This window comes from Gossypium hirsutum, chromosome D08, assembly GCF_007990345.1.
Source record: "Gossypium hirsutum isolate 1008001.06 chromosome D08, Gossypium_hirsutum_v2.1, whole genome shotgun sequence".
Lineage (NCBI taxonomy): Eukaryota > Viridiplantae > Streptophyta > Magnoliopsida > Malvales > Malvaceae > Gossypium > Gossypium hirsutum.
In genome coordinates this window covers 37441281-37454098 of record NC_053444.1, presented here as the reverse complement: position 1 = coordinate 37454098, position 12818 = coordinate 37441281, and the positions used below count along the sequence as shown (strand labels likewise).

General features: G+C 32.9%; 1 protein-coding gene across 9 annotated transcripts; it reads left to right on the top strand.

Annotated features, from left to right (window-relative positions):
• The first annotated feature begins 6896 nt into the window (after nucleotides 1-6896).
• Nucleotides 6897-10987, top strand: LOC107912611 (protein ANTI-SILENCING 1). 9 transcript variants are annotated; one of them, XR_001688227.2, is made up of 6 exons: nucleotides 6898-7065; nucleotides 7989-8050; nucleotides 8400-8510; nucleotides 8595-10411; nucleotides 10545-10637; nucleotides 10788-10987. XR_001688227.2 is itself a non-coding variant. In XM_016840878.2 (5 exons), exons 2-5 carry the CDS (start codon nucleotides 7967-7969, stop codon nucleotides 10830-10832), a joined length of 342 nt encoding a protein of 113 aa, XP_016696367.2. In that variant the 5' UTR covers nucleotides 6900-7065; nucleotides 7850-7966; the 3' UTR covers nucleotides 10833-10987. The 9 variants fall into 9 exon arrangements, 3 of the variants coding, with proteins under 3 accessions (XP_016696367.2, XP_040954098.1, XP_016696384.2); XR_001688223.2 differs by having other exon boundaries at nucleotides 6901-8050; nucleotides 8595-8848; nucleotides 10292-10411; XR_001688238.2 differs by lacking the exon at nucleotides 8400-8510 and having other exon boundaries at nucleotides 6897-7065.
• Nucleotides 10988-12818: the final 1831 nt, after the last annotated feature.

Genomic DNA, 12818 nt, shown 5'->3' with positions numbered 1-12818 from the left:
TGCTTCTCAATCATAGTCTTCTAATCCTTAAACGTGGGCAACACATCAGGTTTACTTCTTTAGGAAGAATGCCTAAAATTTTATGGAAAAATCATCAATGATTGTTAGCATATAATTAGTGCCGCCCTTTGAAGAAACTCTAGATGGTCCCTAGAGATCAGTATGAATATAATCTAGCATTCCCTTCATGTCGTGGATTCCTCTAGTGAATCGAACTCTTTGTTGCTTCCCAAAAATGTTATGTTCACAAAAATTTAGTTTTCTAATACCTTGTCCATCAAGAAGTCATCTTTCACTTAATTCTGCCATGTCGTTCTCACTTATATACCCCTGACGTATATGCCAAAGTCTAGTAATGTCATCATTTGATAAGGAAGAGGAAACAACGAATGTATCACTAGTAATAGTTGAATCCTACAAAACATATAACTTGGTAGTCTTTCTCTACCCTTTCAGCACAATGAGGGAACCCTTGCTAATCTATAGAATCCCACTTTCAGCTATGTACTTGTACCCTTTTGAATCAAGAGTACTCAAAGAAATCAAATTTCTTTTCAACTCTGGTACATGTCGTACATTACTAAGTGTTCTGACGATTCTATTAAATATTTTAATTTTAATCATACCGATACTTGCAATTCTACATGAAGCATTATTTTTCATCAAAACAACACCTTTAGACATTATTTCATATGTTGTAAACCAATCCTGATTGAGACTCATGAAAAGTATAGTCAGAATCGAGGATTCACTCTTCACTTACTTTAAAGTTGTCAACAGAAGCAACTAGGAGTTCACCATCGCTTTTGTCCTCTCTTACATCAGCTTCATCGGATTATTCTGGTTATTTTTCCTTTTAATTTGTAACCTCCCTTTTGATCTTATTTTGTAACTTATAGCACTCAGACTTAATGTTCCCTTTCTTTTTGTAGAAGTTACAAGTTTTATCTCTATTTCAAGATCTTGATCTACCCTTAGATTTACTGCTAGGATTTCGTTCCTATGACCTCCCACGATTATAACTAGTATTTCATTATTGCCTCCCACAAACAATGAGACCCTTTCCCTGAGAGTCGAATCTAGCCACAAGATGCTTCATCTTATCATATGAGGTTAAGGCGTCATAGACTTCATTAACTATGAGAGGTTTGAAACTATACAAAATCGTACCTCTAAAAGTTGAATAAGACGGAGGCAATGAATAGAGCAAAATTAAACCTAAATCCTCTTTATCATACTAAACCTCTAAGGCTTCTAAGTTTGAGACAATTTATTTAAACACAGTTAAGTTGTAACACCCTAAAATAGGGCCTAGGAGTTTTAGGGGTATTTTAGGAATTTTGGCCTAGATGAGCTCGAAATTTTGTAGGGTTGGTACTTGGTAATGTTTTTGACTATGACATTTTAGCTGTCAAATCAATTTTTAAAAAAGTGTTCTAGAAACCCCTAATTTTAGAGAAAGGACTAATTTGTAACATAGTCAAAACAGTGAGCATTTACGTGGCAATTTAACCAATTTAAAAAATTGAACATATTTCTTCCCCATCAACATATTTTCATGTCAGTTTCTTTTCCCCTTCATTGTGCTTGCTACCCCTTACTTTTCCCTTGCTATTTCTTTTGATTTTTTACCCAAACCATAATACCTTGATTTCCTATCATCCCCAAGTCATTTACCATCATAAATCTTCAAGAAAAGCACCCAAAACTTCATATATTTCATCATCTTCTCCAAACGTGGGTTTTTTTAGATTTACGTCAAAACTCGTTCATTATTTCAATAAAGGTAATTAGTCATCTATCCATCAGTTTTTAATGTTATTTAGACTCTAAAACTGAATTATTAGCCCTCAAATCGCATGTTTTAAATAAAAGTAAAAAAAAATCAAGCCATTAATGGTGAATTTCAAGATTTTACATAAAAATATGGTTTCAAAGTGTTTTTCAACTTGTTTTAGCATGATTAGAAGGTTTTTAAACTTACCTTGAAGTTTCGTTAATGATTTCTAATGTTTTAATGAATTTTGTGAAAATTGCCTAAAAGATGTCGAAAAATGTGAATACCATGAATTGAGTAGAATTTTCTAGTTTGAAGGTTGCAAATTAGGCGTAGATGATTAATTAGATGAACAGAACTTATTTTAGGGAAAAAGGTTGAGTATAGATCAAGATATTAGTATTTAAAGTTTGTTATCTTAATAGTTTAAGTTACATGGGAACTTAGCTTAAAGCTTGTGTTCTAGTTGGTTTGGGTGAATTTTTGGTTATTATTTGATTGTGGTTAATGTATGACTTTTGTGATTAAAGCTTCAGTTTCGATAGAGCTTGCTACGAGTTAGGGAAGAGTTAGTTGAACTTTTGACTTTCTGAAAAAAACATAAAATGGTAAGTGTACTGAATTGCTACTCGTAAACACGAGTCATGTGTTGATTGGGAATTTAGATGTAGCCTAAACCCCTACTTTAAGTTTTGAGTGTAAGTTTACTTGAATCCATAATTATCTTGAGATTTTGTGGTTATATATTATACATGAAAGGTGGTATGTGGATATACTGACTATTGTTTGAAGTACAATTATATTCATGAATTTATATGCTATATGACCATGTTAGTGTTTTGCAAAATATGATATTTGATAGTGATAATTCATGGATAACCGATAAGTAATATGTGTTGTTTTCGAATATTTTGGCCTTGTGATTTTTGAACTTTTAGATATAGTTGGCATGTCATAGGATTGTGAGTACACACTTATATGTATAGTGGTTTTGGGCGTTGAGGCCCTAGGACATGTTTGGAGGGATAAGGGAATGAGAGCTAAGCTCCATTCAATGAGACATGTAAGGGAAAATAAGAAGAGTGTTAGCTAAATGCTTCACTTTTGGGACATGTTTGACTCTATGAGTCTATGTGGTGTAATGGAGATCCGTGTATCCGATGTGTGATGATAGAGCTCACTATATGTTTCATATCTCAAGTGCCATCTCATCATAATTTATGTAATCGTGTGGAATATGTTCTATGCTTGAATTAGTATGTATGAGTTGTGAGACTGAACTATTAGATGATACATGATTTAATACTATATGATGTTAGACTTAAGAATAAGGTTCTTGTGAGTAAATGGTGGGCTGTGTTGCATGATGACATGTTTGCGTACTGAAAACTCCTTGCATTCACAGAGCTTGTTAAAGCTCTCCTACTCATTTCAACATATGCAGATTAGTGACCACACGGTGTGGGCGGTGTGGTTTCTGAGGGAGTAATCCAAGGAAGACTGGTTATTCATCGTAGGTGCTTTATTATTTTATTCGTATTGGGGAGACAGGCAATGTGGTAGAATTATTATGGCTATATTGAGTTCTAAGAATTTTGGTTTGGTTTATAAGGTCTTCATGTTATTATTATGCTAGAATAATAGACATTGATGTTGGCATGACGATTCTTGTTTGGATGATTTGACGTTTTGGACTAATAAATGAACCGTTGAATGATGAAACAAATAAAGTACTTGAAGCATGTTGCTTAGGGACTATAACAATTGAATTGTTTTCTCTTTTATACTGCATTTTTGGCTTCAGTAGAAGAGGTACAATAGCTTGCTTTAAAAATTGATAGCTCTGTGAATTAAAATGAACAGGAAGACATAATAGGGGTTTGGTATCGATACCTTATCTTGAGTATCGATGCTCGGGACTAAAGTATCGATAATTTTTAGCAAGTATCAATAATTTTCAACAAATGAGAATTTTGCCGAGAAATAGTATGCTCATTTGGTATCATTTTTCTAAGTGGTATCGATACCATTTAAAGAAAATATTGATACCTTAATGTCAGTATTGATACTTATGGAAATTTTTATGAAAGTTTGCTAATTAGCCCTTATGCATGATTTTAACTGAATGTATGACCAATTAGCAAACTGTTTATTTGAACCTAGTTTCCTATTTGATGTACATGAGACATGACGGTGGTGTGGCATCCTGTATTTGGGCTTGGTGACTAGATCGGGTATAGGGTGTTACATTTTATGGATTAGAGCCTAGGTTTAATAATTCTCGGACCTAGGTGATTGTTGTTGAAGTGTTGATTAGGGTTTTACAACTCATGAATCTTGGAAACCCAAGTGATTAAATTATGCTGGTTACTTGAATTGCATGAGATATCTCTATTTGTGATGCATGTGGGGTAGGAACAGGAACACATTGCCTTTAATCCTAAAGTTTATTGCAGGAACAAGACTTGGATCATTCGAGCCAGTCACACTGTTTACTTGTTTGTGTATGCTGGATTTTTATATATTCCTCCTAGACGTGTTAACATGAGAGCTAGTGCTCAAGAGGATGGTACATCCTCTGCACCTCCTGTGCGCCGTGTAGAGTGAACATACCTGATGAGGGTGTAGGCCCTCTGATGGAAGCTATGATAGGAGCATTTCAGCGGATTGCTGGTGCTAACCTTGCACCTGCACCTGCCAATCTTGCACCGGCTAATCGAGGGTTGCCGCTTGAGCTTCTTCGGGCGTTGGGTGCTAAAGAGTTTTCTAGAGTGAAAGGTACTGACCCAACCATAGCTGAGTACTGGTTGGAGGGAGTTGAAAGGATACTCAAGAAAATGTCCTTTTCTGACGAGGAAAAGTTAGGTTGTGCTATGTCCTTACTCGACGGTGAGGCTCATCGTTGGTGGAATACAATTAGGAGAGGTACGGTTATTGATAGATTGACTTGGAGCTACTTTCTCGAGGCTTTTAAAAGGAAGAATATGGGAAAGCAGCATATGAGCAGGCAATATATGGAGGCTCATAAGCATGAATTCTAGGACTTGATTCAGGGTGATTTATCTATGGTTGATTATGAGGCTGATTTTGTGTGACTTAGTCAATATGCGCTTGGGATGATTATTTATGAAATAGACCGTTGTAAGAGGTTTCATTTTGGGCTAAACCGCGAGATTCAGGTTTATTTGGTAGCCCAGCCTATAAAGATGTTTGAAGAGTTAGTTGAGAGAGCTAAGGTTGTTGAGGAGACCTTAGCTGAGCCGCCTCATTTTGTGGTTACTTATTCTGGCCAGAGAGCTTCTGGTAGTGTAATGGGTCGATCGTCTAAGAGAAGGCATGATAGTTATGTCTCTAGTAGAGGTGCGAGACGTGAGACTCGACCGAAAAGCTTGATCCATCTCCAATTACAAGTCTTCAGAAAATAGAAGAAATAAAACAAAAAAAATAAAATTTATTCTAAAAGAAAAGAAAAGACACTACACCAAAACAGGCTTTTAGCGGTGTTTTTAGTGTATCCAAACGCCGCTAAAAATCAAGCATTACTGGATCTTTTAAAAAAATGCCGCTAAAGATCGAGTATTAGCGGCGCTTTTTGGAAAACGCCGCTAAAAATGAGCATTAGCGGCGTTTTCCAAAAAGTGTCGTAAGAAACCTAAGCCCAACGACGTCGTTTTTTGAGTTTTCGAGGCTTTAGTGGCGTTTTTCAAAAAGCATCGCTAATGCATGGGGCATTAGCGGCGTTTTTGAAAAAGCGCTGCTAATGCTCGGGGCTTTAGCGGCGTGTTTGGAAAAGTGCCGCTAATGCTCGAGGCTTTAGCTGTTTTTTTGAAAAGCATTGCTAATGCTCGGGTCTTTAGCGGCGTTTTTGAAGAAGCGCCACTAATGCTCTATTTTTAGCGGCGTTTTTGAAAAAGCGCCGCAAAAAATATTTTATCTGTCTATTTATTATTCAATTAGTTTATTTATATTAATTAAAATTTAAATTATTTTTAATTGAATATTCAAAATCTTCAAAAAAAATAATGACACGTAGAAATAATTTGAAATAAAAAATATAGAAAAATATTTGTTAAAAATGGAAAAATTAAAATACTATTATTTAAAATAATTTTTAAGTTTTTTTGGTACATTACTGAGTGTTTTTTAATTTACATATTAAATAATTTCTTATATAACCGTAAAAGAGATAGTATTAATTTTAAAATATTGAATTAATTATCACTATAGTTTAGGGTTTTTGGTTTAGGATATATGATTAGTTTAAGATTTAAGGCTGGTTTAGGAGTTAATAGTGTAAGGTTTAGGGAGTATGGATTAGGGATTACAGTTTAAGGGTTGAGATTTAAGGTTTAGGGGTTAGAGGTTAGGAGTTAGGGGTTAAGAGTTAGGGATTTAGGGTTTAGGGTTTAGATTAGTTAGTTTTTTTAATTTATATATTAAATATGTTCTTATATAATTGTAAAAAAGATATTAATAAATTTAATATATTGAAATTAAATTATTTAAGAGATATATAATAGATAGACTTTATATATATTGAATGGTTAATTTAGGGTTTAAGGTTAAGATTTACTTGAGATTTGTTAAATGATAAAATTTTATACAATTAATTAATGCTTTTATATTTAGAAATATTTAATCTAAACCATTTGATATATTTAAATATTATTTTAAATAGAATTAATAAATTAATAAGTTAAAAAAAGTAATAGATTGATATGGATATATAGGTAATTATTTAATTTGATAGGACCAAATTATAAGAAATAAAAATAAAATACAAAAATAAATATGAAATAAAAAACTAAAATTTATAATTTTATCTAATTCTTATAAATATTACTTAAAAATTTAAGAATTATTCATTTAAAATTTATATGAAAGATACAATAATTGAATATAAAAAATATGTGATTTTTAGCGGCGTTTTTAACAAAAAAATGTCATTACTATATACAAACGACGTCGTTTTGTTCAAAATAAAAACGCCACAAAAAATCATTTTAGTTTAAAAAAATCATGCCATTTCCCCCAAAAACAGATCAAAACCGACACCGTTTCAAGAAAAGAAAAAGGGCGCCGTACCAAATCTAGGTCAAACACCCCCACTTATAGTTAAAAAGCTCTCATTTTTCAACCAAATCCAAACCCTAAACTGTGCCTCTCCCAATTTCTTCTTCATTTTGAGGTTTGAATAGATCGATCAATTTCAGAGAAGTCACTCAAGGACTGGGATTCCCTTCAACTCAATGCTCTTTTTTGATGATGAGGATAGGAACATACAAGCTGTAAGAACGAGTTTTCCTATCTTCTCAATTTTCCTGTTCTTTTTTTTCTTTTTGCTCTGCTCACTTGCTCGTATTTTATGACGTTCTAGCTTTTCATTTTTCTTGAAACACCCATGTCTAGCACTTGTATCCAGTACATATATGGATATGAATATGGTGGGAATTTGACCCTCCTAGATCTCTCCAAGCATATGAAGAACTTGGGAAATTTGAGCATGTGTTGGACAAATACCTGTTTAGGATATTCACATCTGAATCTGAGTAACATAATTAGTATTTCATGGAGTCGGATATTAGGATCTTACATGTTTATGCATTGTGGTTTTAAGGATCTTTTTACTTTTTCTTTGTTATGGTTATTGGTAAGGGTTGCCTTGGCAGTATGCTTTGTTTCACTTAACAGTATTATCTAATGTTGGCCCTTGGTCATCGGTATCAGAAAGAAACCAAGATTGTTTTACAAATTATGCGGTGGAAACTTTTTGAAACCACATTCAATATTATAAATTTAAAATAGTCTTATATGTATACCATCTTTGAATGTCGACTTCTACAGAATCCTATCATATGATTCTCCCAATGATGCAGGTTAGTTATTTTTCAACCATTCTTACGAAGAATGAATTAAAGCTGATTGTTTTTATTTTTATTTATAAGTGAGGGGGTGTCCAAGATGAAACCCAGTACTTAAATGTTAATCATGACTTAATTTTAACGGATGCTTGGTTGGCTATTATTTTTTATCTTTTTAATTTCTCTTTTGTTATGTCTGTTGGACTTGCAGCAGCAATGCTACTATTGTAAAACTCAGTACTTAAATTCGGTTATGGCCGGTCTAAAGGTTATGGCTTTGTAAAGTTTGGTGATGAAACTGAACAAATTCGTGCAATGACTGAAATGAATGGGATTTATTGTTCAACTAGGGCAATGCAGATTGGACCAGCTGCTAATAAGAAGCATGTCACTGATCAGCAGTATCAGAAAGGTAGACTCTTGTGGCTTATTTCAAGTTATACTTTATCTTGATTACCTTATGAATTTTGTTTGGTTGTGTATAGTTTTTATTTGCAATGATTTATGCATGAGTGCTTTGACTTGACAAGTTGACTGCTAGTTGGTTATTGTGTTTTTGTTTATTGGTTTTAATTTTCTGAGGTGGATCTGTTACAGTCTTCTTAAAATTCAAGTTCTTTCAGTTATGCACTTGAAGATATGGCGGAATTTATACAAAGTCGTTTCCTTCCAGTTTGCCTATGTAAACTTGGACGCTTTTAATTATATTAAAAGTTAAAACATGCAAAAACTTATATAAAACTCATGTTTTCTTAAAGCAGGACATCAAGAGGCTCTCATTTTGGGGGGCCTGGAACTGATATCAGCTGAAATGATTCCACTTTAATCCGTGGCCTCATTGTGGATTAATTCATTTTGATGCTTGCATACATGTATGCACTCCTTTGTGTTTTATTCTATTTTTGTTCTAAGATCTATTAAATCTAACTTAATTTTCACGCATTCTGTTGTGCAAGTTTGAGGTCCATAGGATTTCTGCAAAGTCCGAGACTAATGAACCAAAACAGCAAAAATTACGTATTTGGAATCGTGAAATGAAGAAATTTGAGTGAATTCGATATGTCAAAATTGGGTATTGGATTTGATGATGAGAAATCTGAAAGAAAAACATCGGAAAAGGCATTAGTTTTGTCTCAGATTAACATTTGAAAAATAGACATATGGATGTGCTGCTGTTTGATTTCATAGAAAATAAGGAAACTACAAAAAGGTATGTTTTAGATTATTGCTCCTTTTGATTATTTATATTATAAGAACTACATTTGTTCATTCATATGGAGGTTTTGCAGGTGCTGCTATGGCTATTATTTCATGCTTCACGGCTTGAAACTGAAATTACAAACTTTGAATAATATGATCTTAATGGTGATTTTGAATTTCGTTGGAAACTTTAATTTGTTAGAATTTGATCCTCTTAATTTGCAAAATTGGAAATTTGATCCTGTTTTTGGTGTATACATGCACTTGAACAGTTGGTTTTTGCTAATTTGTTTTGATCTCCGATAGTTTAAAACTCTTATTTACTTAATGGTGTAAGTCTGAATTTCATTTGAAACTTTATTTTGTTAGACTTCCATCCTCTTATTTTATAAAAATTGAAAATTTAGTCTGGTTTTTGGTGAATATATGAACTTGAATTGTTAATTTGTGCTAATTTGTCGCATTTAAAATGTTATAAAAATTGACAAGTTGGTCCAGTTTTTGGTAAATACATTATACATGAACTTGAACGGTTAATTTTTGCTAATTTTTTGCATGTAAATTGTTGAAATGATGATTTTTTATATCTCCTTACATATTAAATATTGAAATGTTCTACTAATGTTACCTAAAATGGGTTTAGGGTTTTAAAAATTGAAAATTGAAAATTTAGTCTACTTGTTGGTAAATGCATGAACTTGAACCATCTATTTTTGCTAATTTGTTGCATATAAGTTGTTATAAATATTGAAAAATTAGTCTGATTTTTGGTAAATACATGAACTTGAACCATTGATTTTTGTTAATTTGTTGCATATAAATCGTTATAGAAATTGAAGATTTAGCCCTATTGCCGGTAAATATATGAACTATGAATAATTGATTTTTGGTAATTTGTTTCACATAAACTGTTGTAAGATTGATTTGTGTTAATTTCTTGCATATAAATTATTGAAATGTTGATTTTTGATAATTCCTTACATATTAAATATTGAAGTGTTGATATTCAAGCTAGTAATTTAACAGTTGATTGTTAGTTGCATTGAAAGACACACAATGACAATTACTAATTTGTTAACAAAGATGTGATTACTTTGCAAAATTCAATTGTTATTATGCTATTGTTTGACGTGATGGCTTTGTTGCAGTTCTTGTATTACTATATAAGTGATAGGTAAATCTTGTGACACCCTTTCTTTCTTTGTTCACCTCACTTTATAGCCTATCTTTTTTCCCTCCTGCGTTGGATCTTTTTTTTTTAAATCACATGATCTCATATTTCAATTTCTTTTAAAATTTATTGGAAGAATAATGTGGTCTCATTTGATTGTTTCTCCTACCTAGTTCTTGCTTCTACTCATGTTTCTTTTTGGATGAATAAATTTATTTGTTTAATCTTCATCATCCTGTACAATATCATGCTTGAAAGTTTCTGCTTTCCTCCTTATTGCAGATTTACTATCCTGTTATCCCTCTGTTATTCTCCTTGATGTGGATATTTCTTGTGAAGAAGTACTTACATTTTGTTGTTTATTCATGCTTACAAGATAGGAGCAAATGGTTTGGAGAACTCGTAAGCACTCCTCTGTCACTCTTAAACCAGTTGTTTAAATTATTTTCATAGCCTACTTTGATTGCTATTATTTGTGGGAAAATTAGTCTACATTCTTTAAACTGATCTTAAACTGCTTTCTACATTGTTTCAGCCTTGGGAAGAAAGTTTGCAGGATGCACACGAGTTTGGAAAACTTGTTCTGTTTTCGAACTTGGATCCAGCTTACTCTTCAGCAGAAGTGGAGGTAATATTTATTATGAATCACAATTAGGTTGTGTTTGAAGCATTTTGTATTTACACGCATAAATTTCTGTTTTCTTTCAGTTTTCCTCTCCCTACATATGTGGTTTGTACCTTTTATCTTTCTTATAAATAATGCATGTTTATATTGCAGGATATAGTTTGGAATGCCTTCAATGAACTTGCAGAGCAAAGATAGTGCAGCAGACTGCATTGTATTTTTTATTACCTTGCAATGTGTATAGTCATAGGCAAGTTCAACTAGTCAGTCTGTTTCTTATATGTATTATTTATTTTAGTTTTGATTCTAAATTTTTATTTTTACTTTAATATTTACGACAACTTGAGTTCTCACTTTTGGATTTAATTGTGTTATTAATTTATTATTTTAAATTCTAAAACTAAATTCATTAATTTTTATATTTAGTTTTAAAGTTAAAATTTTCATAGAACATTTAATTTAAATATTTTTTTATTCATCCTTGAAATTATATTCTCAAATTTTAAAAAATAAAACATAATATAATATTTATCATAAAAATAAATATTATTTCATTAAAATAATTTTTTTTAAACGTTATGTTTTTAGTGGTGTTTTTGCGAGAAGTGTCATTAAAGGTCTTGATCTATAGCAGCGTTTACGGAAAAAGCGCCGTTGAAGGTCTTGAACTATAGCGGCGTTTGTGAAAAAAGTGCCGCTAAAGGTCTTGATCTATAGTGGCGTTTGTGGAAAAAGCGCCACTAAAGGTCTTGATCTATAGCGGCGTTTGTGCAAAAAAGTACCGTTAAAGGTCTTGAGCTATAGCGCCGTTTGTGCAAAAGCGCCGCTAAAGGTCTTGATCTATAGCGGCGTTTGTGGAGAAAGCGCCGCTAAAGGTCCTGATCTATAGCGGCGTTTGTGGGAAAAGCGCCGCTAAAGGTCCTGATCTATAGCGGCGTTTGTGGGAAAAGCGCCGCTAAAGGTCATGGTCTATAGTGGCGTTTTTTTCTAAAAACGCCGCAAACGTTTGCGGCGTTGACAACAGCGGCATTTTTTGTGGCGCTTTCAAAAACGCCACAAATACTTTTAGCGGCGCTTAAAGGCATAAAAAAACGCCGCTAAAAACCTGTTTTGGTGTAGTGAGAGAAAACCTAATATAAAAATATGAAAAGTAAAATAAAAATATGCTTTGCCCTCATCTCTACTCTAATCTCTATTTAGCTTAGCCACCTCTAAATAGTTGATATAAGGTGGAATCTATAGGCAAAACATTTTTAATACATCAATTACAAAAATATCCTTGTTAATAAACTTAATTAAGGCAACTTTGACCCATGATTCCTTCATGTTACCCTTTTGAATTTGGTTGTGTCAACTTCAATGTTGCGAGCTCCATGCCCTATGTCTTGACAGTCTCACCAGAAAAGGCTTTTGGTCTCGATATTGATAGGTGGTGGTTACGACCTTGCTTGACTTGGCTCGATTCTTAAACTCCAAGTCAGGGGCTAATGTTACGACATTCATAGAGCAATGTCGCAACTCAATGTTGCAACATTAAAGGTTGAACATTGCAACGTTGATGATAGGCTCCTTGGCTGATGGAAAGCAAGCAATGTCACAACATTCATAGGTGATATCGTGACCTTGGGGTCAGAGTACTCCAGGTTTCGACATCATTCACCTAAGGTTGCAACATTATTGCTTTTTACTCACTCGCTTCTTCATTTTCCTCCACTAAGTCCTTGAAAATGTCTTAACCATAATTAATTTCTCCGAGACATGTAATTGACATTTTTATTCAAAGAAACATAAAATACGCTAAAAATTGCAATTGAAAATGAAATCGAACCTACAAAAAAAATAAAATACAACCAATTTACTCGAAAACAAGCTCTTTAATTGCTTAAAAGGCTTAATTTGACATATTAAAATATGACACATCAATATTTCAAGTTGATTCTCATCCAAACTAAGCTGAAAAATAGATTGGGGAGGAAGAGTTCTACAATCTAGTGGTCTTAGTTTGCCCGAGGGACATTGGCAATGACTGACCGTATGGTGGAGTGAAGGCAATGACTAGGGCAAATAGAGAAGAAGAATAAGAGAAAATAGTGAAACAAAAAAAAATGTGAGAAGGGTAAGAAGAAATAAAAAAAAGTAAAGAGGGGAAAGTGGTTAGACCCACATGAAGCATTGAAGAAAGGA

Bases quoted from the DNA above. Each gene is read 5' to 3' on its own strand.
- LOC107912611 (XM_016840878.2), top strand. From the start codon at position 7,967: ATGGGATTTATTGTTCAACTAGGGCAATGCAGATTGGACCAGCTGCTA. The intron at 8,051-10,291 runs GTAGACTCTTGT...TCCTTATTGCAG, and splicing joins TGATCAGCAGTATCAGAAAG to ATTTACTATCCTGTTATCCC. The intron at 10,638-10,787 runs GTAATATTTATT...TTTATATTGCAG, and splicing joins ACTCTTCAGCAGAAGTGGAG to GATATAGTTTGGAATGCCTT.